General features: G+C 44.8%; 2 protein-coding genes across 8 annotated transcripts; one reads left to right on the top strand and one right to left on the bottom strand.

Annotated features, from left to right (window-relative positions):
* Positions 1 to 155: 155 nt before the first annotated feature.
* Positions 156 to 3,332, top strand: LOC110859230 (protein FAM126B). 4 transcript variants are annotated; one of them, XM_022108121.2, is made up of 9 exons: positions 156 to 541; positions 698 to 826; positions 894 to 1,013; positions 1,088 to 1,308; positions 1,430 to 1,543; positions 1,630 to 1,754; positions 1,811 to 1,979; positions 2,203 to 2,283; positions 2,901 to 2,952. In XM_022108121.2, the coding sequence occupies exons 1-9, from the start codon at positions 374 to 376 to the stop codon at positions 2,902 to 2,904; spliced, it is 1,131 nt and encodes a 376-aa protein (XP_021963813.1). In that variant the 5' UTR covers positions 156 to 373; the 3' UTR covers positions 2,905 to 2,952. The 4 variants fall into 4 exon arrangements, with proteins under 4 accessions (XP_021963813.1, XP_021963814.1, XP_021963811.1 ...); XM_022108122.2 differs by having other exon boundaries at positions 1,811 to 1,986; XM_022108119.2 differs by lacking the exon at positions 1,811 to 1,979 and having other exon boundaries at positions 2,901 to 3,332.
* Positions 3,243 to 16,073, bottom strand: LOC110859229. 4 transcript variants are annotated; one of them, XM_035859406.1, is made up of 10 exons: positions 14,922 to 16,073; positions 14,779 to 14,837; positions 14,310 to 14,589; positions 14,130 to 14,244; positions 14,005 to 14,048; positions 12,905 to 13,751; positions 4,153 to 4,269; positions 3,989 to 4,078; positions 3,618 to 3,905; positions 3,243 to 3,519 (listed from the first exon to the last, which is right to left on the bottom strand). In XM_035859406.1, exons 3-10 carry the CDS (start codon positions 14,561 to 14,563, stop codon positions 3,487 to 3,489), a joined length of 1,788 nt encoding a protein of 595 aa, XP_035715299.1. In that variant the 5' UTR covers positions 14,564 to 14,589; positions 14,779 to 14,837; positions 14,922 to 16,073; the 3' UTR covers positions 3,243 to 3,486. The 4 variants fall into 4 exon arrangements, with proteins under 4 accessions (XP_035715299.1, XP_021963809.1, XP_021963810.1 ...); XM_022108117.2 differs by lacking the exons at positions 12,905 to 13,751; positions 14,005 to 14,048; positions 14,130 to 14,244; ... (1 more) ...; positions 14,779 to 14,837; positions 14,922 to 16,073 and adding exons at positions 5,370 to 5,413; positions 5,495 to 5,609; positions 5,675 to 5,954; positions 6,144 to 6,217; positions 6,287 to 7,444 and having other exon boundaries at positions 4,153 to 5,116; XM_022108118.2 differs by lacking the exons at positions 12,905 to 13,751; positions 14,005 to 14,048; positions 14,130 to 14,244; ... (1 more) ...; positions 14,779 to 14,837; positions 14,922 to 16,073 and adding exons at positions 5,370 to 5,413; positions 5,495 to 5,609; positions 5,675 to 5,954; positions 6,144 to 6,202; positions 6,287 to 7,444 and having other exon boundaries at positions 4,153 to 5,116.
* Between the last annotated feature and the right edge of the window lie 9,801 nt (positions 16,074 to 25,874).

Genomic DNA, 25,874 nt, shown 5'->3' with positions numbered 1-25,874 from the left:
AATCGCCGCAAAGCTGTTTAAAATGAGCTTTACAGTATCGTTTTCGTATACATCCATGATCGTTTTTGAGAACTAAAATAAAACGCAATTGAAACACCTTTAAAAAAAATCTGCATGTCTTGTCAAAAAAGGTCCAACACATCATGATCAACATTGACTGTGACTGTGACTCGAGCACAAACTCCCATGCACAAAGCACTTCATCACTCTTTGCGCGATCTTCAAGCTCACACCTTCATTTCACATTTCGCAACAATGAAATGAAGACATTTTGTGTAACGCAAAATGTGTTTGTTTTTTAATTAATAGTTACTACAAATTAACATAGTAAGTAAGCCACTTCTCACATTCCACAGTCTTATAAGTTCCCACGATGACGGACCAGTTGGTCGTAGAGTTATTGACTGAGTGGGCAAAGTTATCTGACAATCTGTTATCCGGCTGCGACGGGTTGAATGATTTCTCCGAGTCAATTCTCAACAATGAAGACCTTTTCCAAGCGGTGACTCACGTCTTGGAGGAAAACGACAGGTTTCGTTCGGTGGGTGGATAATTTTGTTTAGTAGTATACGGATTCAACGAACTCTATAAGTCGAACCTTTTTAATTTTGCAACATATTCAATATAATAAAAATACCATTATTAAATCATAAAGTTCCAGTCATATAACATCTGGAAATCTTGTTTGTTTTTGCAGCTATACGGGGATGTCATTGCCGTTTTGTTCTCTCTTTATCGAGCACCTCACGGAAAACTCCGCGTCTTCTCTGGGCAGTTCATCCCATCCCTTATTTATGTTTATCTGAACCAAATTCATTCACAAAAGGTAGCATGTCGACCAACAACATGTCAGGAATACGATTATTTATTACGTTGATCTGTTACTTTACTAGAAATGTGTAGCCCTTGAAACTTTGCTGCGAGGAATATTTGAACTAGAATTATCATTTGAAGAAATCATTCCGGCTTCTGCTAGAATCGCTAACGTCAATCTTCCTTCGATTTACCATGATGTAAGACTTACAAGTTGGACGTTGAAATATTCGACGGTCAATAAGAGTAATTATTTAACATTAAACTATTTCAGCCTGGTGGCGTCTCTACATCTTGGTTATCAGACAATGATTTGGACCGTTTGAACTTGAAAACTGTCAAGACGATTACAAGGCAGGCTTTGGTGCTGAACGATGAGCGGATCAGAGCCCCACAAAGACTTCCGCTATGTGTGGAGCTATGGTGGATATTCAATCACAGGCTTCCCCATATGCCAAAGCACTCAATTCCTATGCATCTTAAGGTGATAACAAAGTATGGCCGCCCGAAAATATTATTTGGTTTAGTGCTGTTTAAAAAACTGAACTGACCAACAATATGCGAACTTATGAAATAAAGATATAAACTCAATGTGGAATTTTTTCGTTTCTTCTAGACTAATAACGCAAGGGTTCACTCCCATGAACTCTCAAAAGCTGCAACCACCTGTGAGAATTGTTCTGTCATCCAAATTACTAATTGAGATGGTTCAAACTGCATATTTTTCAGCGTATAATTTCAATCTAAGATCAATTAATTAACTTATTGTACGTAACTGTGATTAGTGATGTCATTGAGATATTTTGTTGACTATAGATATAATGGTTCTCCAACGCTGGCAGAACAAATTTTGGACGAAATTTCTGCTCGTGCAAATTACCAACTTTGGGCAGATGCATTGCTAGCTTGTCATGCTGTCCAGGATTATCTTAAATCATCAGGTCAGCTAACCACCCTTCAATTTGTCATGTTATTATTTTACTTTATTTTTGATCAGGTACACGAGAACGTGGGCAGATTTATCGACATCCTTTCCATTCTGAAAAAATCTTTCCCAAGTTACTCGACATAAACTTCGAACCTGATTGCCTTCCCTGTTATCGCCACCAGTTTTCTCTCTTTGACATGATCCAATCCAAACATCATCATCCTACTTCTTGCTACTTGTCAGTGGTATCTCGAACAGCAGCCAGTTATTCCAATTATTCGACTGGTTCTTTGAGTTCAATATTCCTCGCCTGTATCCCATTCAATTCTAACGTGTTCATTTAATCCTGATAACCCAACTTTAAATTCAACTCCTGGCCATCTCAATAATTTTTGATTTAATAAAATAGTTGCAACAAACATATTTTTGTACCATAAATGTTTCAATTATTGTGATTTTAGAACTACCCATCCAAGTGGAAGTCAGCAGTTTCAAGAAATCTATAATCACGAATGCTTCCTTTCGGACAAAGAAACTTCCAGGTAAATTAATTTATAGTGACATCTGCCTTGTGGTCATATTCGACAGCTCGGGAGGTCTGAGAACCAAAATCTTTATACTGTATACCGCTTAGAAGATTTTTTTAACCTTAGATGACATAGTGGGTGGTGGTGATGATAGTAGTGGTGTTGGGGGAGAAATATGTGCATGACATCTGATTTCTGAACTGTGCATGAATGATCTTGTTGTGCGTGGCACTGCACCACTCCTTGGAAGGACTACACAACTGTATAATTACATTAATCCCTCTGAATTAATTTAATCAACTCGACTTTCACTCTTTCCTATCGATTTGTCTTGAAAATTTTGAACTGGGTATGTATCTCATAAAAATGTGCAAGTCCAGAGTGCCACTAAGGCACAATGTTGTTGTTATATTACCTTATAATATCCATGTTCGTGTATCTTATGTTTTGCATATTATGACGTTAATTTTGACTAAACGTTCATCTGAGCTATAGCAAGTGAAACTTGACTAAACCTTGCATACTTTTCATCTCTATTTACATTTGCTTTTAAGTATTTAAGGTAATAGTAGTAGTAGTAGTAGTAGACGCGTCAAAGACTTGAAACTGACACTCCCCCTAAATTATTTCAGATGACATTCCAATTATTGAGAGGACAGACTCAACCGAGGAACCCGAAACGCCCACACCCACATCACACTTGCATGGATTTAAAGCCAAAAGCAAAATTCCACATATTTTGGCAAAAATCAAGAGAAATTCTGTGGTCGTCATAAACGAAGAAGGTGACGTAGAGACACTGGCGTCGCCTCCAAATGCAGAGAGGAAGAAGAGCATTGATGCCACGGCCGTTTAAATTAAGCCTGACGATAAGTGAAAATAGCTACACTTTTAGTGTATTAGCATGTATAATTGTGACCGAGTTCTACATTATTGATAATATGTTCACTCATAATAATTTGTTGACACATATCTAATTGACCCACTAATATTCTTTAATATATTGTTATTTTATCAAGTCGCGCATTATGGTATGCAATAAATACACAACATGTAAGCCTTCACCATGCAGTCGTAGAAAATATTTCTAATTATAGAATGCATGTAGATACAAATTTTGCATAGGTTAATATAAATTATTTTAAAAATCATAGTAAATTGTTATCGATTAAAAAATAACACAGAACTCCATAGACTCCATGTCTAACTCTGTCGCCGTCAGCTCCCATTGTTATTAGATTTTTCAAATTTCTGAAAATTAGAGAAACATTTCACTAAAATAATGTTTATTTGGTGTCTGGTATCACATTAAAGTGCATCTTTGTAACAGTTAGGTTAAGTTTACTCACGTTAAACTCTTCCTCCAAATATTCATCAATAGCGTTTGACAATTCAATGTTTTCTTTTTTAACGTTAAAATGAACTCGCTTAATGTCCGTGATACTAGAGTCCCAGCCAAACTCATGCGCTATTTTGATATCCAACACCTCCAATCCGTTTGCCAATAGTAGCGCACCATGAAGAAGACACTTGTACTCGTTGCTTAAAAGTTCGACAGCCATTTCCGAGGTTCTTTTCAGTACTTCCGTGATATATGTGCATGTCCATGTAAGAAGTTCGTCGTAGTTCTTCAGAATCTAACACAAGTTAAGCAAGATGCATTGTCATATTTTCAAGTATTTTCTATACTCATAAATTTACTGTAATTAGTTTTTACTACCTTCATAAAAACTTGAACAAGCATAGGTTGAACGTCATATTCAGGGGGACGAACCAATATTTCGATTAAAACTGACGACATTTTCCTCATCTAGTAAAGTATAATCACATAACAATAATTAATACTATAATTGGTATTAAAGTTTTGAACTTTATATTCTTTACAAAAGTCGTTGAGGGGATACGCGAACCGCATAAAAATGCATCCACAACGGTGACCATCCTATGCAAGGCAGTTGAAGACACTTGTGTAAAGAGACCATTGAGGTGATCACAGAAGAAATCGCAAATCACGTCTGCGACCGGAAATGCAGAGTTACTAGTTAAATCTTCTATGATACATTGAAATGTATTTTCATTGTCTAAATCAACATCCTGGTTTTCATCTACTAGGGCATCGTCATCCGTCACCGTCGGCAATTCAACATGTTTAGTGTCCAGAAAACAACTAACAAACACGCGCATATATTCTAACCAATCTTCGTCCAATTGCATGTATTGTGTATCTAAAAAAACTTTGGCATTGGAGGACGCCTCCAATGCTAATTGTTCGTTCTCTTGCAACAGTTGCAACCCTTCATCAGCAGTTACTTCGGGAGGTGAATTCAACGTTGGACCGTTTCCAACGACAATTGCAGCATCCATGGTATTGTTTGAGGGCGATCCTGAAGCGTTTCCAGCATCACTGTCAACATTTTTGCTTATTTCACCATGGTCGTTGATATCTTCTAAATCCAGTTTGGGTAAAACTTGTTCCTCGAACTCTGTATCCTCTTCTTCCTCATCGTTGTCCTCGTCGTCGTCGTCGTCGTCGTTCTCTTCTTCATCCTCATCCTCCACTCCTTCTTCCTCCCCTTCCTCTTCTTCGTCATCATCAGAAGAGCTAAGAACAGCGAATCTGCTATTTACAACAGCTTGATGAACGTAAAATTCGGGATCCAATCTCCGCATTATGAATTCTGATATATTTGGGGAGGATAGTGTTGTATACAAGTCGATTTCTGGTCCTTCGTCTGCAATGCAAAAGTTTCCTGGGTCAATTGGTCGAACTGGTGGTTCGGCTTGAGAGGATCGGTGACCGAAACTGGGTGATTGATAAACTTGCTCGGCCTTGGAAAAGTCCGATGTTCTGAATTGTTCAAAAGAGAAGAATAATAATAATAATAATATTTATTAATCAAGCTTGCTTCTTTACAAAGCTCGTTATGCCTGACATATTCGCATTTCACAGCACATAAGTTTGGTGTATAATTGTCAAATAATTGAATATGGAAATTAATTAATTCAATATAAATTTCAAATGAATTTCTCAAATTATTGTAAATATGTTATCAGATTTTGAATAAATTAATTGGATAATAAACAACAAAAATCACTCAAACCTTAGACCTGGAGCAGTTTCATGGTCCGCAAATCCAATAGCAAGCTGATAAATATATTCAAACCATTCTGATATGTAACTTGCATATTCATTCATATATCAATAAACTTAATATTAAACAAGTACCAATGTTGCAGCCCTTAGTTTTTTCAATGCGAGATCTCCAAGAGCTATTGAAACCTCTTCAGACAAATTTACGCCAATACTTTGTGCCATGGCCTGGATACTTTCTGCACTTAACCTGTACAGATTTTGTATTGTATAGAGCGTATGTACATTCCCCTACATAATATTGAAACGACTTACTCAACAGATCCTGAATATTCGACTCGTTCCTCTTCTTCCTCCACCTCATCATCATTACCATCTTCTTCGTTATCATCGTCCTCTTCCCCAGCGTTATCTCCGTCCATTTCCGTTTCAAAATCTGGGCTATCATTGCTCATCGTCTCATTAGAATTGGAATTATTGGAACTTGGACTTGGGTCTAATCCTGAAGAACCAGAGTAAAGAACAAGTTGGCCATCTTCCTCCATTGACGTGTTCTCCGAGTTCTCCATTGTGAGTATCTGGACAACCAAGTCACCTGTTGTCGGATATGATGATGGTGTAATGTAATTAAAGTTAACCAACACGTAATGATTATAATTTATAATGAATAATAAAGATGAACGAAGTGTTTTTTTCTAAAGCATTTAAGATTTAGTGTTCAAACAATTAAAAATGTGCAAACTGTATTATTTCGCATATGCAATATTTAAATAATTTTTTGTACCTAGTCAATTGTTGTATCGATCTTATCCAGGAAACGAACGGTGCTCCTTCATGGCCGCCCTGCAGTGAAGCTTGCTGGTTTCATTCAACAGTATTTAAAACAAGTTATGATCAAATCAATGAAACGCAATAATAAATAGATACCATTTGCTGATGGTTCGTTCATTTTGTAAAAATAAGCCTCATATTGTGACGGGAAGATTGACAAATACTGTAGAATTATATGAATTTTGTCGGTGAATCAAAAATAGTACAGTACAGTATGTTCTTTGTGTTCCTTTATGTCATGCGGGGGAATCTTAGATTTACGTCAGATTATATCGTTACTATACATAAAGTGAACGAGTTATGTACTGTGCGGGTGGAGCTTAAACCTACGGCCTCCTGAAGTACCTTGTGCTGAGACTAGGGTTTCTCGTGAGTTTAGCTCCATTCGCACAGCACATAACTAACTCACTTCAAGTATAGTGTATACGCCCGTCGATTGGCCCTTCACACTGATCCAGAATGTTTTAAATTGGATTATATGACATGACAAAAGAAATAATATATGCACCTAATTTAGTGCGAAATTTTAGGAAAACTTCTCGTCCATATCCTCCTTCCCATGATGTCGCAATCGAAAAACTGACTTCAGATTCGAAATCAGCGACCAAAAAACTATAAGAATCGATATTTTCCCACTTCCAACAACATTGAAAAAATTAATTGAATTATTTGTAACAATTGTAAACACGGAACATGTGGACATGTAGATATTGGCATATCAGCTATAAGCCACCTCTCCTTTTGAAAACCCCCACTGACCTTTTTGAAACTTTTAATGCACTAAATGCAAGATCATACTGCCCTACTACCAAAAAATAGGCTGATTTGACCAGTTTCAAGTCCGGTCATTGAACTATTTTCTTGCAAAAGTGGCCACATTTAGTGGTTAGGGGGACAAAGTTGCCTAGTACAAGTTCCGTTCCGCAATTTTTTTAGTCTGCGGGAGGCGCTTGTGGGGGACGTGTCCCTGGGTGAGCTCCCCATTGCAGCTGCGCCCCTGGACCGCCCTGCCTCTCTGGGGAGTCGGGTCCACCCGTGGTTTGTCCCACAGCCCCGACTCTCTTCCCGTCGGAGGGGTGGTCCGGGGGAGCAACGCTGCAAGGGGAGAGCCTTACGGGAAGGTCCCCCCTCCAATGCTCCTCCCACCAAGCAGGCTCACCGGGTGGGGAGCCGGCGGGGCTTGCCAAAAGTGCGGGTGGCGCTTGGCAAGTGAGAGGGGCTCTCTACCTCCAACTCTTGGGTGACCGCGCTCTTTAGCGTGCACTCCCCTTGGGGCTGGCCGGGTTCCCGAGTTCGAAGCCTTAATGGGGGCCGATTTACGGGTGCGCTCCCACCTCGTAAGGCGAGCGTCAGACGGGCCCCCTAGGGGAACGCGGTTGCAGAGGCGGTGACGTGGGCAGGGCTTTCCCGGTCGGTGGAGGTAGACCCCCCTTGCGCCTCCGGGCGCAAGTGGGGGCCGACCCGCGTGGAGCACGAGGGAGCGACGTCCTCGTCGTGTGCTCTGGAAACGCCCTTCTTGGGGCGGCTAACAGCTCCCCCCATTTGTAAAGGGAAGGCATGGCGACAACCTTTGTCGCCATGCCATAACTTCGCCATTTTTCGGCCGATTTGCATGACATTTGGCAAAATGCTTCTTATTGGTGTTATCGACATGTCGCAAGGTCACACCCGCCGCCACCACCTTGTTTTCGCCAAATTTCGTCGCCATGTCATAACTTCGCCATTTCTCGTCCGATTTCCATCAAACTTCGACAGAGACTTCTTTTTGCTGTTATCGACATGTCGCAAGGTCACACCCGCCGCCACCACCTTGTTTTCGCCAAATTTCGTCGCCATGTCATAACTTCGTCATTTCTCGTCCGATTTGCATCAAATTTCGACAGAGGCTTCTTTTTGGTGTTATCGACATGTCGCAAGGTCACACCCGCCGCGACCACGTTGTTTTCGCCAAATTTCGTCGCCATGTCATAACTTCGTCATTTCTCGTCCGATTCGCATCAAATTTCGACAGAGACTTCTTTTTGGTGTTATCGACATGTCGCAAGGTCACACCCGCCGCCACCACCTTGTTTTCGCCAAATTTCGTCGCCATGTCATAACTTCGCCATTTCTCGTCCGATTTCCATCAAACTTCGACAGAGACTTCTTTTTGCTGTTATCGACATGTCGCAAGGTCACACCCGCCGCCACCACCATGTTTTCGCCAAATTTCGTCGCCATGTCATAACTTCGTCATTTCTCGTCCGATTTGCATCAAATTTCGACAGAGGCTTCTTTTTGGTGTTACCGACATGTCGCAAGGTCACACCCGCCGCGACCACGTTGTTTTCGCCAAATTTCGTCGCCATGTCATAACTTCGTCATTTCTCGTCCGATTCGCATCAAATTTCGACAGAGACTTCTTTTTGGTGTTATCGACATGTCGCAAGGTCACACCCGCCGCGACCACGTTGTTTTCGCCAAATTTCGTCGCCATGTCATAACTTCGTCATTTCTCGTCCGATTCGCATCAAATTTCGACAGAGACTTCTTTTTGGTGTTATCGACATGTCGCAAGGTCACACCCGCCGCCACCACCTTGTTTTCGCCAAATTTCGTCGCCATGTCATAACTTCGCCATTTCTCGTCCGATTTGCATCAAACTTCGACAGAGACTTCTTTTTGGTGTTATCGACATGTCGCAAGGTCACACCCGCCGCCACCACCATGTTTTCGCCAAATTTCGTCGCCATGTCATAACTTCGTCATTTCTCGTCCGATTTGCATCAAATTTCGACAGAGGCTTCTTTTTGGTGTTACCGACATGTCGCAAGGTCACACCCGCCGCGACCACGTTGTTTTCGCCAAATTTCGTCGCCATGTCATAACTTCGTCATTTCTCGTCCGATTCGCATCAAATTTCGACAGAGACTTCTTTTTGGTGTTATCGACATGTCGCAAGGTCACACCCGCCGCGACCACGTTGTTTTCGCCAAATTTCGTCGCCATGTCATAACTTCGTCATTTCTCGTCCGATTGGCATCAAATTTCGACAGAGACTTCTTTTTGGTGTTATCGACATGTCGCAAGGTCACACCCGCCGCCACCACCTTGTTTTCGCCAAATTTCGTCGCCATGTCATAACTTCGCCATTTCTCGTCCGATTTGCATCAAACTTCGACAGAGACTTCTTTTTGGTGTTATCGACATGTCGCAAGGTCACACCCGCCGCGACCACGTTGTTTTCGCCAAATTTCGTCGCCATGTCATAACTTCGTCATTTCTCGTCCGATTCGCATCAAATTTCGACAGAGACTTCTTTTTGGTGTTATCGACATGTCGCAAGGTCACACCCGCCGCGACCACGTTGTTTTCGCCAAATTTCGTCGCCATGTCATAACTTCGCCATTTCTCGTCCGATTTCCATCAAACTTCGACAGAGACTTCTTTTTGCTGTTATCGACATGTCGCAAGGTCACACCCGCCGCCACCACCATGTTTTCGCCAAATTTCGTCGCCATGTCATAACTTCGTCTTTTCTCGCCCGATTTGCATCAAATTTCGACAGAGGCTTCTTTTTGGTGTTATCGACATGTCGCAAGGTCACACCCGCCGCGACCACGTTGTTTTCGCCAAATTTCGTCGCCATGTCATAACTTCGTCATTTCTCGTCCGATTCGCATCAAATTTCGACAGAGACTTCTTTTTGGTGTTATCGACATGTCGCAAGGTCACACCCGCCGCCACCACCTTGTTTTCGCCAAATTTCGTCGCCATGTCATAACTTCGTCATTTCTCGTCCGATTGGCATCAAATTTCGACAGAGACTTCTTTTTGGTGTTATCGACATGTCGCAAGGTCACACCCGCCGCCACCACCTTGTTTTCGCCAAATTTCGTCGCCATGTCATAACTTCGCCATTTCTCGTCCGATTTCCATCAAACTTCGACAGAGACTTCTTTTTGCTGTTATCGACATGTCGCAAGGTCACACCCGCCGCCACCACCTTGTTTTCGCCAAATTTCGTCGCCATGTCATAACTTCGCCATTTCTCGTCCGATTTCCATCAAACTTCGACAGAGACTTCTTTTTGCTGTTATCGACATGTCGCAAGGTCACACCCGCCGCCACCACCATGTTTTCGCCAAATTTCGTCGCCATGTCATAACTTCGTCATTTCTCGTCCGATTTGCATCAAATTTCGACAGAGGCTTCTTTTTGGTGTTACCGACATGTCGCAAGGTCACACCCGCCGCGACCACGTTGTTTTCGCCAAATTTCGTCGCCATGTCATAACTTCGTCATTTCTCGTCCGATTCGCATCAAATTTCGACAGAGACTTCTTTTTGGTGTTATCGACATGTCGCAAGGTCACACCCGCCGCGACCACGTTGTTTTCGCCAAATTTCGTCGCCATGTCATAACTTCGTCATTTCTCGTCCGATTCGCATCAAATTTCGACAGAGACTTCTTTTTGGTGTTATCGACATGTCGCAAGGTCACACCCGCCGCCACCACCTTGTTTTCGCCAAATTTCGTCGCCATGTCATAACTTCGCCATTTCTCGTCCGATTTGCATCAAACTTCGACAGAGACTTCTTTTTGGTGTTATCGACATGTCGCAAGGTCACACCCGCCGCCACCACCATGTTTTCGCCAAATTTCGTCGCCATGTCATAACTTCGTCATTTCTCGTCCGATTTGCATCAAATTTCGACAGAGGCTTCTTTTTGGTGTTACCGACATGTCGCAAGGTCACACCCGCCGCGACCACGTTGTTTTCGCCAAATTTCGTCGCCATGTCATAACTTCGTCATTTCTCGTCCGATTCGCATCAAATTTCGACAGAGACTTCTTTTTGGTGTTATCGACATGTCGCAAGGTCACACCCGCCGCGACCACGTTGTTTTCGCCAAATTTCGTCGCCATGTCATAACTTCGTCATTTCTCGTCCGATTGGCATCAAATTTCGACAGAGACTTCTTTTTGGTGTTATCGACATGTCGCAAGGTCACACCCGCCGCCACCACCTTGTTTTCGGCAAATTTCGTCGCCATGTCATAACTTCGCCATTTCTCGTCCGATTTGCATCAAACTTCGACAGAGACTTCTTTTTGGTGTTATCGACATGTCGCAAGGTCACACCCGCCGCGACCACGTTGTTTTCGCCAAATTTCGTCGCCATGTCATAACTTCGTCATTTCTCGTCCGATTCGCATCAAATTTCGACAGAGACTTCTTTTTGGTGTTATCGACATGTCGCAAGGTCACACCCGCCGCGACCACGTTGTTTTCGCCAAATTTCGTCGCCATGTCATAACTTCGCCATTTCTCGTCCGATTTCCATCAAATTCGACAGAGACTTCTTTTTGCTGTTATCGACATGTCGCAAGGTCACACCCGCCGCACCACTGTTTTCGCCAAATTTCGTCGCCATGTCATAACTTCGTCTTTCTCGCCGATTTGCATCAATTTCGACAGAGCTTCTTTTTGTGTTATCGACATGTCGCAAGGTCACACCCGCCGCACCACTTGTTTTCGCCAAATTTCGTCGCCATGTCATAACTTCGTCATTTCTCGTCCGATTGCATCAAATTTCGACAGAGCTTCTTTTTGGTGTTATCGACATGTCGCAAGGTCACACCCGCCGCCACCACTTGTTTTCGCCAAATTTCGTCGCCATGTCATAACTTCGTCATTTCTCGTCCGATTGCATCAAATTTCGACAGAGACTTCTTTTTGGTGTTATCGACATGTCGCAAGGTCACACCCGCCGCCACCACCTTGTTTTCGCCAAATTTCGTCGCCATGTCATAACTTCGTCATTTCTCGTCCGATTGCATCAAATTTCGACAGAGACTTCTTTTTGGTGTTATCGACATGTCGCAAGGTCACACCCGCCGCCACCACCTTGTTTTCGCCAAATTTCGTCGCCATGTCATAACTTCGCCATTTCTCGTCCGATTTGCATCAAATTTCGACAGAGGCTTCTTTTTGGTGTTATCGACATGTCGCAAGGTCACACCCGCCGCCACCACCTTGTTTTCGCCAAATTTCGTCGCCATGTCATAACTTCGCCATTTCTCGTCCGATTTGCATCAAATTTCGACAGAGGCTTCTTTTTGGTGTTATCGACATGTCGCAAGGTCACACCCGCCGCGACCACGTTGTTTTCGCCAAATTTCGTCGCCATGTCATAACTTCGCCATTTCTCGTCCGATTTGCATCAAATTTCGACAGAGCTTCTTTTTGGTGTTATCGACATGTCGCAAGGTCACACCCGCCGCGACCACGTTGTTTTCGCCAAATTTCGTCGCCATGTCATAACTTCGTCATTTCTCGTCCGATTCGCATCAAATTTCGACAGAGACTTCTTTTTGGTGTTATCGACATGTCGCAAGGTCACACCCGCCGCCACCACCTTGTTTTCGCCAAATTTCGTCGCCATGTCATAACTTCGCCATTTCTCGTCCGATTTCCATCAAACTTCGACAGAGACTTCTTTTTGCTGTTATCGACATGTCGCAAGGTCCCACCCGTCGCCGCCACGTTGTTTTCGCCAAATTTCGTCGCCATGTCATAACTTCGCCATTTCTCGTCCGATTTGCATCAAATTTCGACAGAGGCTTCTTTTTGGTGTTATCGACATGTCGCAAGGTCACACCCGCCGCGACCACGTTGTTTTGAAGTTGAAGACACTTGTGTAAAGAGACCATTGAGGTGATCACAGAAGAAATCGCAAATCACGTCTGCGACCGGAAATGCAGAGTTACTAGTTAAATCTTCTATGATACATTGAAATGTATTTTCATTGTCTAAATCAACATCCTGGTTTTCATCTACTAGGGCATCGTCATCCGTCACCGTCGGCAATTCAACATGTTTAGTGTCCAGAAAACAACTAACAAACACGCGCATATATTCTAACCAATCTTCGTCCAATTGCATGTATTGTGTATCTAAAAAAACTTTGGCATTGGAGGACGCCTCCAATGCTAATTGTTCGTTCTCTTGCAACAGTTGCAACCCTTCATCAGCAGTTACTTCGGGAGGTGAATTCAACGTTGGACCGTTTCCAACGACAATTGCAGCATCCATGGTATTGTTTGAGGGCGATCCTGAAGCGTTTCCAGCATCACTGTCAACATTTTTGCTTATTTCACCATGGTCGTTGATATCTTCTAAATCCAGTTTGGGTAAAACTTGTTCCTCGAACTCTGTATCCTCTTCTTCCTCATCGTTGTCCTCGTCGTCGTCGTCGTCGTCGTTCTCTTCTTCATCCTCATCCTCCACTCCTTCTTCCTCCCCTTCCTCTTCTTCGTCATCATCAGAAGAGCTAAGAACAGCGAATCTGCTATTTACAACAGCTTGATGAACGTAAAATTCGGGATCCAATCTCCGCATTATGAATTCTGATATATTTGGGGAGGATAGTGTTGTATACAAGTCGATTTCTGGTCCTTCGTCTGCAATGCAAAAGTTTCCTGGGTCAATTGGTCGAACTGGTGGTTCGGCTTGAGAGGATCGGTGACCGAAACTGGGTGATTGATAAACTTGCTCGGCCTTGGAAAAGTCCGATGTTCTGAATTGTTCAAAAGAGAAGAATAATAATAATAATAATATTTATTAATCAAGCTTGCTTCTTTACAAAGCTCGTTATGCCTGACATATTCGCATTTCACAGCACATAAGTTTGGTGTATAATTGTCAAATAATTGAATATGGAAATTAATTAATTCAATATAAATTTCAAATGAATTTCTCAAATTATTGTAAATATGTTATCAGATTTTGAATAAATTAATTGGATAATAAACAACAAAAATCACTCAAACCTTAGACCTGGAGCAGTTTCATGGTCCGCAAATCCAATAGCAAGCTGATAAATATATTCAAACCATTCTGATATGTAACTTGCATATTCATTCATATATCAATAAACTTAATATTAAACAAGTACCAATGTTGCAGCCCTTAGTTTTTTCAATGCGAGATCTCCAAGAGCTATTGAAACCTCTTCAGACAAATTTACGCCAATACTTTGTGCCATGGCCTGGATACTTTCTGCACTTAACCTGTACAGATTTTGTATTGTATAGAGCGTATGTACATTCCCCTACATAATATTGAAACGACTTACTCAACAGATCCTGAATATTCGACTCGTTCCTCTTCTTCCTCCACCTCATCATCATTACCATCTTCTTCGTTATCATCGTCCTCTTCCCCAGCGTTATCTCCGTCCATTTCCGTTTCAAAATCTGGGCTATCATTGCTCATCGTCTCATTAGAATTGGAATTATTGGAACTTGGACTTGGGTCTAATCCTGAAGAACCAGAGTAAAGAACAAGTTGGCCATCTTCCTCCATTGACGTGTTCTCCGAGTTCTCCATTGTGAGTATCTGGACAACCAAGTCACCTGTTGTCGGATATGATGATGGTGTAATGTAATTAAAGTTAACCAACACGTAATGATTATAATTTATAATGAATAATAAAGATGAACGAAGTGTTTTTTTCTAAAGCATTTAAGATTTAGTGTTCAAACAATTAAAAATGTGCAAACTGTATTATTTCGCATATGCAATATTTAAATAATTTTTTGTACCTAGTCAATTGTTGTATCGATCTTATCCAGGAAACGAACGGTGCTCCTTCATGGCCGCCCTGCAGTGAAGCTTGCTGGTTTCATTCAACAGTATTTAAAACAAGTTATGATCAAATCAATGAAACGCAATAATAAATAGATACCATTTGCTGATGGTTCGTTCATTTTGTAAAAATAAGCCTCATATTGTGACGGGAAGATTGACAAATACTGTAGAATTATATGAATTTTGTCGGTGAATCAAAATAGTACAGTACAGTATGTTCTTTGTGTTCCTTTATGTCATGCGGGGGAATCTTAGATTTACGTCAGATTATATCGTTACTATACATAAAGTGAACGAGTTATGTACTGTGCGGGTGGAGCTTAAACCTACGGCCTCCTGAAGTACCTTGTGCTGAGACTAGGGTTTCTCGTGAGTTTAGCTCCATTCGCACAGCACATAACTAACTCACTTCAAGTATAGTGTATACGCCCGTCGATTGGCCCTTCACACTGATCCAGAATGTTTTAAATTGGATTATATGACATGACAAAAGAAATAATATATGCACCTAATTTAGTGCGAAATTTTAGGAAAACTTCTCGTCCATATCCTCCTTCCCATGATGTCGCAATCGAAAAACTGACTTCAGATTCGAAATCAGCGACCAAAAAACTATAAGAATCGATATTTTCCCACTTCCAACAACATTGAAAAAATTAATTGAATTATTTGTAACAATTGTAAACACGGAACATGTGGACATGTAGATATTGGCATATCAGCTATAAGCCACCTCTCCTTTTGAAAACCCCCACTGACCTTTTTGAAACTTTTAATGCACTAAATGCAAGATCATACTGCCCTACTACCAAAAAATAGGCTGATTTGACCAGTTTCAAGTCCGGTCATTGAACTATTTTCTTGCAAAAGTGGCCACATTTAGTGGTTAGGGGGACAAAGTTGCCTAGTACAAGTTCCGTTCCGCAATTTTTTTAGTCTGCGGGAGGCGCTTGTGGGGGACGTGTCCCTGGGTGAGCTCCCCATTGCAGCTGCGCCCCTGGACCGCCCTGCCTCTCTGGGGAGTCGGGTCCACCCGTGGTTTGTCCCACAGCCCCGACTCTCTTCCCGTCGGAGGGGTGGTCCGGGGGAGCAACGCTGCAAGGGGAGAGCCTTACGGGAAGGTCCCCCCTCCAATGCTCCTCCCACCAAGCAGGCTCACCGGGTGGGGAGCCGGCGGGGCTTGCCAAAAGTGCGGGTGGCGCTTGGCAAGTGAGAGGGGCTCTCTACCTCCAACTCTTGGGTGACCGCGCTCTTTAGCGTGCACTCCCCTTGGGGCTGGCCGGGTTCCCGAGTTCGAAGCCTTAATGGGGGCCGATTTACGGGTGCGCTCCCACCTCGTAAGGCGAGCGTCAGACGGGCCCCTAGGGGAACGCGGTTGCAGAGGCGGTGACGTGGGCAGGGCTTTCCCGGTCGGTGGAGGTAGACCCCCCTTGCGCCTCCGGGCGCAAGTGGGGGCCGACCCGCGTGGAGCACGAGGGAGCGACGTCTCGTCGTGTGCTCTGGAAACGCCCTTCTTGGGGCGGCTAACAGCTCCCCCATTTGTAAAGGGAAGGCATGGCGACAACCTTTGTCGCCATGCCATAACTTCGCCATTTTCGGCCGATTTGCATGACATTTGGCAAAATGCTTCTTATTGGTGTTATCGACATGTCGCAAGGTCACACCCGCCGCCACCACCTTGTTTTCGCCAAATTTCGTCGCCATGTCATAACTTCGCCATTTCTCGTCCGATTTCCATCAAACTTCGACAGAGACTTCTTTTTGCTGTTATCGACATGTCGCAAGGTCACACCCGCCGCCACCACCTTGTTTTCGCCAAATTTCGTCGCCATGTCATAACTTCGTCATTTCTCGTCCGATTTGCATCAAATTTCGACAGAGGCTTCTTTTTGGTGTTATCGACATGTCGCAAGGTCACACCCGCCGCGACCACGTTGTTTTCGCCAAATTTCGTCGCCATGTCATAACTTCGTCATTTCTCGTCCGATTCGCATCAAATTTCGACAGAGACTTCTTTTTGGTGTTATCGACATGTCGCAAGGTCACACCCGCCGCGACCACGTTGTTTTCGCCAAATTTCGTCGCCATGTCATAACTTCGTCATTTCTCGTCCGATTCGCATCAAATTTCGACAGAGACTTCTTTTTGGTGTTATCGACATGTCGCAAGGTCACACCCGCCCCACCACCTTGTTTTCGCCAAATTTCGTCGCCATGTCATAACTTCGCCATTTCTCGTCCGATTTGCATCAAATTCGACAGAGCTTCTTTTTGGTGTTATCGACATGTCGCAAGGTCACACCCGCCGCACCACTTGTTTTCGCCAAATTTCGTCGCCATGTCATAACTTCGTCATTTCTCGTCCGATTTGCATCAAATTTCGACAGAGGCTTCTTTTTGGTGTTATCGACATGTCGCAAGGTCACACCCGCCGCGACCACGTTGTTTTCGCCAAATTTCGTCGCCATGTCATAACTTCGTCATTTCTCGTCCGATTCGCATCAAATTTCGACAGAGACTTCTTTTTGGTGTTATCGACATGTCGCAAGGTCACACCCGCCGCGACCACGTTGTTTTCGCCAAATTTCGTCGCCATGTCATAACTTCGTCATTTCTCGTCCGATTTGCATCAAATTTCGACAGAGACTTCTTTTTGGTGTTATCGACATGTCGCAAGGTCACACCCGCCGCCACCACCTTGTTTTCGCCAAATTTCGTCGCCATGTCATAACTTCGCCATTTCTCGTCCGATTTGCATCAAACTTCGACAGAGACTTCTTTTTGGTGTTATCGACATGTCGCAAGGTCACACCCGCCGCGACCACGTTGTTTTCGCCAAATTTCGTCGCCATGTCATAACTTCGTCATTTCTCGTCCGATTCGCATCAAATTTCGACAGAGACTTCTTTTTGGTGTTATCGACATGTCGCAAGGTCACACCCGCCGCGACCACGTTGTTTTCGCCAAATTTCGTCGCCATGTCATAACTTCGCCATTTCTCGTCCGATTTCCATCAAACTTCGACAGAGACTTCTTTTTGGTGTTATCGACATGTCGCAAGGTCACACCCGCCGCCACCACCTGTTTTCGCCAAATTTCGTCGCCATGTCATAACTTCGTCATTTCTCGTCCGATTTGCATCAAATTTCGACAGAGGCTTCTTTTTGGTGTTATCGACATGTCGCAAGGTCACACCCGCCGCGACCACGTTGTTTTCGCCAAATTTCGTCGCCATGTCATAACTTCGTCATTTCTCGTCCGATTCGCATCAAATTTCGACAGAGACTTCTTTTTGGTGTTATCGACATGTCGCAAGGTCACACCCGCCGCCACCACCTTGTTTTCGCCAAATTTCGTCGCCATGTCATAACTTCGCCATTTCTCGTCCGATTGCATCAAATTTCGACAGAGACTTCTTTTTGGTGTTATCGACATGTCGCAAGGTCACACCCGCCGCACCACTTGTTTTCGCCAAATTTCGTCGCCATGTCATAACTTCGCCATTTCTCGTCCGATTTCCATCAAACTTCGACAGAGACTTCTTTTTGGCTGTTATCGACATGTCGCAAGGTCCACCCGCCGCCGCCACGTTGTTTTCGCCAAATTTCGTCGCCATGTCATAACTTCGCCATTTCTCGTCCGATTTCCATCAAACTTCGACAGAGACTTCTTTTTGGTGTTATCGACATGTCGCAAGGTCACACCCGCCGCCACCACCTTGTTTTCGCCAAATTTCGTCGCCATGTCATAACTTCGCCATTTCTCGTCCGATTTGCATCAAATTTCGACAGAGGCTTCTTTTTGGTGTTATCGACATGTCGCAAGGTCACACCCGCCGCGACCACGTTGTTTTCGCCAAATTTCGTCGCCATGTCATAACTTCGCCATTTCTCGTCCGATTCGCATCAAATTTCGACAGAGACTTCTTTTTGGTGTTATCGACATGTCGCAAGGTCACACCCGCCGCCACCACCTTGTTTTCGCCAAATTTCGTCGCCATGTCATAACTTCGCCATTTCTCGTCCGATTTGCATCAAATTTCGACAGAGGCTTCTTTTTGGTGTTATCGACATGTCGCAAGGTCACACCCGCCGCGACCACGTTGTTTTCGCCAAATTTCGTCGCCATGTCATAACTTCGTCATTTCTCGTCCGATTCGCATCAAATTTCGACAGAGACTTCTTTTTGGTGTTATCGACATGTCGCAAGGTCACACCCGCCGCCACCACCTTGTTTTCGCCAAATTTCGTCGCCATGTCATAACTTCGCCATTTCTCGTCCGATTTCCATCAAACTTCGACAGAGACTTCTTTTTGCTGTTATCGACATGTCGCAAGGTCCACCCGCGCCGCCACGTTGTTTTCGCCAAATTTCGTCGCCATGTCATAACTTCGCCATTTCTCGTCCGATTTCCATCAAATTTCGACAGAGACTTCTTTTTGGTGTTATCGACATGTCGCAAGGTCACACCCGCCGCCACCACCTTGTTTTCGCCAAATTTCGTCGCCATGTCATAACTTCGCCATTTCTCGTCCGATTTGCATCAAATTTCGACAGAGGCTTCTTTTTGGTGTTATCGACATGTCGCAAGGTCACACCCGCCGCGACCACGTTGTTTTCGCCAAATTTCGTCGCCATGTCATAACTTCGTCATTTCTCGTCCGATTCGCATCAAATTTCGACAGAGACTTCTTTTTGGTGTTATCGACATGTCGCAAGGTCACACCCGCCGCCACCACCTTGTTTTCGCCAAATTTCGTCGCCATGTCATAACTTCGCCATTTCTCGTCCGATTTCCATCAAACTTCGACAGAGACTTCTTTTTGCTGTTATCGACATGTCGCAAGGTCCCACCCGTCGCCGCCACGTTGTTTTCGCCAAATTTCGTCGCCATGTCATAACTTCGCCATTTCTCGTCCGATTTCCATCAAACTTCGACAGAGACTTCTTTTTGGTGTTATCGACATGTCGCAAGGTCACACCCGCCGCCACCACGTTGTTTTCGCCAAATTTCGTCGCCATGTCATAACTTCGCCATTTCTCGTCCGATTTGCATCAAATTTCGACAGAGGCTTCTTTTTGGTGTTATCGACATGTCGCAAGGTCACACCCGCCGCGACCACGTTGTTTTCGCCAAATTTCGTCGCCATGTCATAACTTCGTCATTTCTCGTCCGATTCGCATCAAATTTCGACAGAGACTTCTTTTTGGTGTTATCGACATGTCGCAAGGTCACACCCGCCGCCACCACCTTGTTTTCGCCAAATTTCGTCGCCATGTCATAACTTCGCCATTTCTCGTCCGATTTGCATCAAATTCGACAGAGCTTCTTTTTGTGTTATCGACATGTCGCAAGGTCCACCCGCCGCGACCACGTTGTTTTCGCCAAATTTCGTCGCCATGTCATAACTTCGCATTTCTCGTCCGATTGCATCAAATTTCGACAGAGACTTCTTTTTGGTGTTATCGACATGTCGCAAGGTCACACCCGCCGCCACCACGTTGTTTTCGCCAAATTTCGTCGCCATGTCATAACTTCGCCATTTCTCGTCCGATTTCCATCAAACTTCGACAGAGACTTCTTTTTGCTGTTATCGACATGTCGCAAGGTCCCACCCGTCGCCGCCACGTTGTTTTCGCCAAATTTCGTCGCCATGTCATAACTTCGCCATTTCTCGTCCGATTTCCATCAAACTTCGACAGAGACTTCTTTTTGGTGTTATCGACATGTCGCAAGGTCACACCCGCCGCCACCACCTTGTTTTCGCCAAATTTCGTCGCCATGTCATAACTTCGCCATTTCTCGTCCGATTTGCATCAAATTTCGACAGAGGCTTCTTTTTGGTGTTATCGACATGTCGCAAGGTCACACCCGCCGCGACCACGTTGTTTTCGCCAAATTTCGTCGCCATGTCATAACTTCGTCATTTCTCGTCCGATTCGCATCAAATTTCGACAGAGACTTCTTTTTGGTGTTATCGACATGTCGCAAGGTCACACCCGCCGCCACCACCTTGTTTTCGCCAAATTTCGTCGCCATGTCATAACTTCGCCATTTCTCGTCCGATTTCCATCAAACTTCGACAGAGACTTCTTTTTGCTGTTATCGACATGTCGCAAGGTCCCACCCGTCGCCGCCACGTTGTTTTCGCCAAATTTCGTCGCCATGTCATAACTTCGCCATTTCTCGTCCGATTTCCATCAAACTTCGACAGAGACTTCTTTTTGGTGTTATCGACATGTCGCAAGGTCACACCCGCCGCCACCACCTTGTTTTCGCCAAATTTCGTCGCCATGTCATAACTTCGCCATTTCTCGTCCGATTTGCATCAAATTTCGACAGAGGCTTCTTTTTGGTGTTATCGACATGTCGCAAGGTCACACCCGCCGCGACCACGTTGTTTTCGCCAAATTTCGTCGCCATGTCTTAACTTCGTCATTTCTCGTCCGATTCGCATCAAATTTCGACAGAGACTTCTTTTTGGTGTTATCGACATGTCGCAAGGTCACACCCGCCGCCACCACCTTGTTTTCGCCAAATTTCGTCGCCATGTCATAACTTCGCCATTTCTCGTCCGATTTGCATCAAATTTCGACAGAGGCTTCTTTTTGGTGTTATCGACATGTCGCAAGGTCACACCCGCCGCGACCACGTTGTTTTCGCCAAATTTCGTCGCCATGTCATAACTTCGCCATTTCTCGTCCGATTTGCATCAAATTTCGACAGAGGCTTCTTTTTGGTGTTATCGACATGTCGCAAGGTCACACCCGCCGCGACCACGTTGTTTTCGCCAAATTTCGTCGCCATGTCATAACTTCGTCATTTCTCGTCCGATTCGCATCAAATTTCGACAGAGACTTCTTTTTGGTGTTATCGACATGTCGCAAGGTCCCACCCGTCGCCGCCACGTTGTTTTCGCCAAATTTCGTCGCCATGTCATAACTTCGCCATTTCTCATCCGATTTCCATCAAACTTCGACAGAGACTTCTTTTTGCTGTTATCGACATGTCGCAAGGTCCCACCCGTCGCCGCCACGTTGTTTTCGCCAAATTTCGTCGCCATGTCATAACTTCGCCATTTCTCGTCCGATTTCCATCAAACTTCGACAGAGACTTCTTTTTGGTGTTATCGACATGTCGCAAGGTCACACCCGCCGCCACCACCTTGTTTTCGCCAAATTTCGTCGCCATGTCATAACTTCGCCATTTCTCGTCCGATTTGCATCAAATTTCGACAGAGGCTTCTTTTTGGTGTTATCGACATGTGGCAAGGTCACACCCGCCGCGACCACGTTGTTTTCGCCAAATTTCGTCGCCATGTCATAACTTCGTCATTTCTCGTCCGATTCGCATCAAATTTCGACAGAGACTTCTTTTTGGTGTTATCGACATGTCGCAAGGTCACACCCGCCGCCACCACCTTGTTTTCGCCAAATTTCGTCGCCATGTCATAACTTCGCCATTTCTCGTCCGATTTCCATCAAACTTCGACAGAGACTTCTTTTTGCTGTTATCGACATGTCGCAAGGTCCCACCCGTCGCCGCCACGTTGTTTTCGCCAAATTTCGTCGCCATGTCATAACTTCGCCATTTCTCGTCCGATTTCCATCAAACTTCGACAGAGACTTCTTTTTGGTGTTATCGACATGTCGCAAGGTCACACCCGCCGCCACCACCTTGTTTTCGCCAAATTTCGTCGCCATGTCATAACTTCGCCATTTCTCGTCCGATTTGCATCAAATTTCGACAGAGGCTTCTTTTTGGTGTTATCGACATGTCGCAAGGTCACACCCGCCGCGACCACGTTGTTTTCGCCAAATTTCGTCGCCATGTCATAACTTCGTCATTTCTCGTCCGATTCGCATCAAATTTCGACAGAGACTTCTTTTTGGTGTTATCGACATGTCGCAAGGTCACACCCGCCGCCACCACCTTGTTTTCGCCAAATTTCGTCGCCATGTCATAACTTCGCCATTTCTCGTCCGATTTGCATCAAATTTCGACAGAGGCTTCTTTTTGGTGTTATCGACATGTGGCAAGGTCACACCCGCCGCGACCACGTTGTTTTCGCCAAATTTCGTCGCCATGTCATAACTTCGTCATTTCTCGTCCGATTCGCATCAAATTTCGACAGAGACTTCTTTTTGGTGTTATCGACATGTCGCAAGGTCACACCCGCCGCCACCACCTTGTTTTCGCCAAATTTCGTCGCCATGTCATAACTTCGCCATTTCTCGTCCGATTTCCATCAAACTTCGACAGAGACTTCTTTTTGCTGTTATCGACATGTCGCAAGGTCCCACCCGTCGCCGCCACGTTGTTTTCGCCAAATTTCGTCGCCATGTCATAACTTCGCCATTTCTCGTCCGATTTCCATCAAACTTCGACAGAGACTTCTTTTTGGTGTTATCGACATGTCGCAAGGTCACACCCGCCGCCACCACCTTGTTTTCGCCAAATTTCGTCGCCATGTCATAACTTCGCCATTTCTCGTCCGATTTGCATCAAATTTCGACAGAGGCTTCTTTTTGGTGTTATCGACATGTCGCAAGGTCACACCCGCCGCGACCACGTTGTTTTCGCCAAATTTCGTCGCCATGTCATAACTTCGTCATTTCTCGTCCGATTCGCATCAAATTTCGACAGAGACTTCTTTTTGGTGTTATCGACATGTCGCAAGGTCACACCCGCCGCCACCACCTTGTTTTCGCCAAATTTCGTCGCCATGTCATAACTTCGCCATTTCTCGTCCGATTTCCATCAAATTTCGACAGAGGCTTCTTTTTGGTGTTATCGACATGTCGCAAGGTCACACCCGCCGCGACCACGTTGTTTTCGCCAAATTTCGTCGCCATGTCATAACTTCGTCATTTCTCGTCCGATTCGCATCAAATTTCGACAGAGACTTCTTTTTGGTGTTATCGACATGTCGCAAGGTCACACCCGCCGCCACCACCTTGTTTTCGCCAAATTTCGTCGCCATGTCATAACTTCGCCATTTCTCGTCCGATTTCCATCAAACTTCGACAGAGACTTCTTTTTGCTGTTATCGACATGTCGCAAGGTCCCACCCGTCGCCGCCACGTTGTTTTCGCCAAATTTCGTCGCCATGTCATAACTTCGCCATTTCTCGTCCGATTTCCATCAAATTTCGACAGAGGCTTCTTTTTGGTGTTATCGACATGTCGCAAGGTCACACCCGCCGCCACCACCTTGTTTTCGCCAAATTTCGTCGCCATGTCATAACTTCGCCATTTCTCGTCCGATTTCCATCAAACTTCGACAGAGACTTCTTTTTGGTGTTATCGACATGTCGCAAGGTCACACCCGCCGCCACCACCTTGTTTTCGCCAAATTTCGTCGCCATGTCATAACTTCGCCATTTCTCGTCCGATTTCCATCAAACTTCGACAGAGACTTCTTTTTGCTGTTATCGACATGTCGCAAGGTCCCACCCGTCGCCGCCACGTTGTTTTCGCCAAATTTCGTCGCCATGTCATAACTTCGCCATCTCTCGTCCGATTTGCATCAAATTTCGCCAGAGGCTTCTTTTTGGTGTTATCGACATGTCGCAAGGTCACACCCGCCGCCACCACCTTGTTTTCGCCAAATTTCGTCGCCATGTCATAACTTCGCCATTTCTCGTCCGATTTCCATCAAACTTCGACAGAGACTTCTTTTTGCTGTTATCGACATGTCGCAAGGTCCCACCCGTCGCCGCCACGTTGTTTTCGCCAAATTTCGTCGCCATGTCATAACTTCGCCATTTCTCGTCCGATTTCCATCAAACTTCGACAGAGACTTCTTTTTGCTGTTATCGACATGTCGCAAGGTCCCACCCGTCGCCGCCACGTTGTTTTCGCCAAATTTCGTCGCCATGTCATAACTTCGCCATTTCTCGTCCGATTTCCATCAAACTTCGACAGAGACTTCTTTTTGGTGTTATCGACATGTCGCAAGGTCACACCCGCCGCCACCACCTTGTTTTCGCCAAATTTCGTCGCCATGTCATAACTTCGCCATTTCTCGTCCGATTTGCATCAAATTTCGACAGAGGCTTCTTTTTGGTGTTATCGACATGTCGCAAGGTCACACCCGCCGCGACCACGTTGTTTTCGCCAAATTTCGTCGCCATGTCATAACTTCGTCATTTCTCGTCCGATTCGCATCAAATTTCGACAGAGACTTCTTTTTGGTGTTATCGACATGTCGCAAGGTCACACCCGCCGCCACCACCTTGTTTTCGCCAAATTTCGTCGCCATGTCATAACTTCGCCATTTCTCGTCCGATTTCCATCAAACTTCGACAGAGACTTCTTTTTGCTGTTATCGACATGTCGCAAGGTCCCACCCGTCGCCGCCACGTTGTTTTCGCCAAATTTCGTCGCCATGTCATAACTTCGCCATTTCTCGTCCGATTTCCATCAAATTTCGACAGAGGCTTCTTTTTGGTGTTATCGACATGTCGCAAGGTCACACCCGCCGCCACCACCTTGTTTTCGCCAAATTTCGTCGCCATGTCATAACTTCGCCATTTCTCGTCCGATTTCCATCAAACTTCGACAGAGACTTCTTTTTGGTGTTATCGACATGTCGCAAGGTCACACCCGCCGCCACCACCTTGTTTTCGCCAAATTTCGTCTCAATATCATAATTTCGCCATTTCTCGTCCGATTTCCACCCAATTTCGACAGAGACTTCTTTTTGGTGTTATCGAAATGTCGCAAGGTCCCACCCGTCGCCACCACGTTGTTTTCGTCAAATTTGGTCGCCATGCCATAACTTCCCCATTTCTCGTCCTATTTCCATCAAATTTCGACAGACACTTCTTTTTGGTGTTATCGACATGTCGCAATGCCCCACCCACCACCACCACGTTGTGTTCGACAAATTTCGTCGCCATGTCATAATTTCGTCATTTCGTGGATTCGCACTTTTTTTTGGTGTTATCGACATCCGACATATCGCAACCGAATTTCGCAAATGGAAGTTGTAACGTTTGTTTTATTAAACATCGACTTACCACATCTTAGGTAAATAAAGCGAGCCT

The sequence above is a fragment of the Folsomia candida genome, unplaced genomic scaffold (genome assembly GCF_002217175.1).
Source record: "Folsomia candida strain VU population unplaced genomic scaffold, ASM221717v1 Fcan01_Sc025, whole genome shotgun sequence".
NCBI lineage: Eukaryota > Metazoa > Arthropoda > Collembola > Entomobryomorpha > Isotomidae > Folsomia > Folsomia candida.
The sequence above is the reverse complement of the archived record's forward strand: the minus strand, read 5'-3'. Positions and strand labels throughout refer to the sequence as shown.

Bases quoted from the DNA above. Each gene is read 5' to 3' on its own strand.
- LOC110859230 (XM_022108119.2), top strand. From the start codon at position 374: ATGACGGACCAGTTGGTCGTAGAGTTATTGACTGAGTGGGCAAAGTTA. The intron at 1,014-1,087 runs GTAAGACTTACA...AAACTATTTCAG, and splicing joins TTCCTTCGATTTACCATGAT to CCTGGTGGCGTCTCTACATC. The intron at 1,309-1,429 runs GTATGGCCGCCC...CGTTTCTTCTAG, and splicing joins CATCTTAAGGTGATAACAAA to ACTAATAACGCAAGGGTTCA.
- LOC110859229 (XM_035859406.1), bottom strand. From the start codon at position 14,563: ATGGAGAACTCGGAGAACACGTCAATGGAGGAAGATGGCCAACTTGTT. The intron at 14,245-14,309 runs GTAAGTCGTTTC...AAATCTGTACAG, and splicing joins GAATATTCAGGATCTGTTGA to GTTAAGTGCAGAAAGTATCC. The intron at 14,049-14,129 runs GTACTTGTTTAA...TATATTTATCAG, and splicing joins AACTAAGGGCTGCAACATTG to CTTGCTATTGGATTTGCGGA.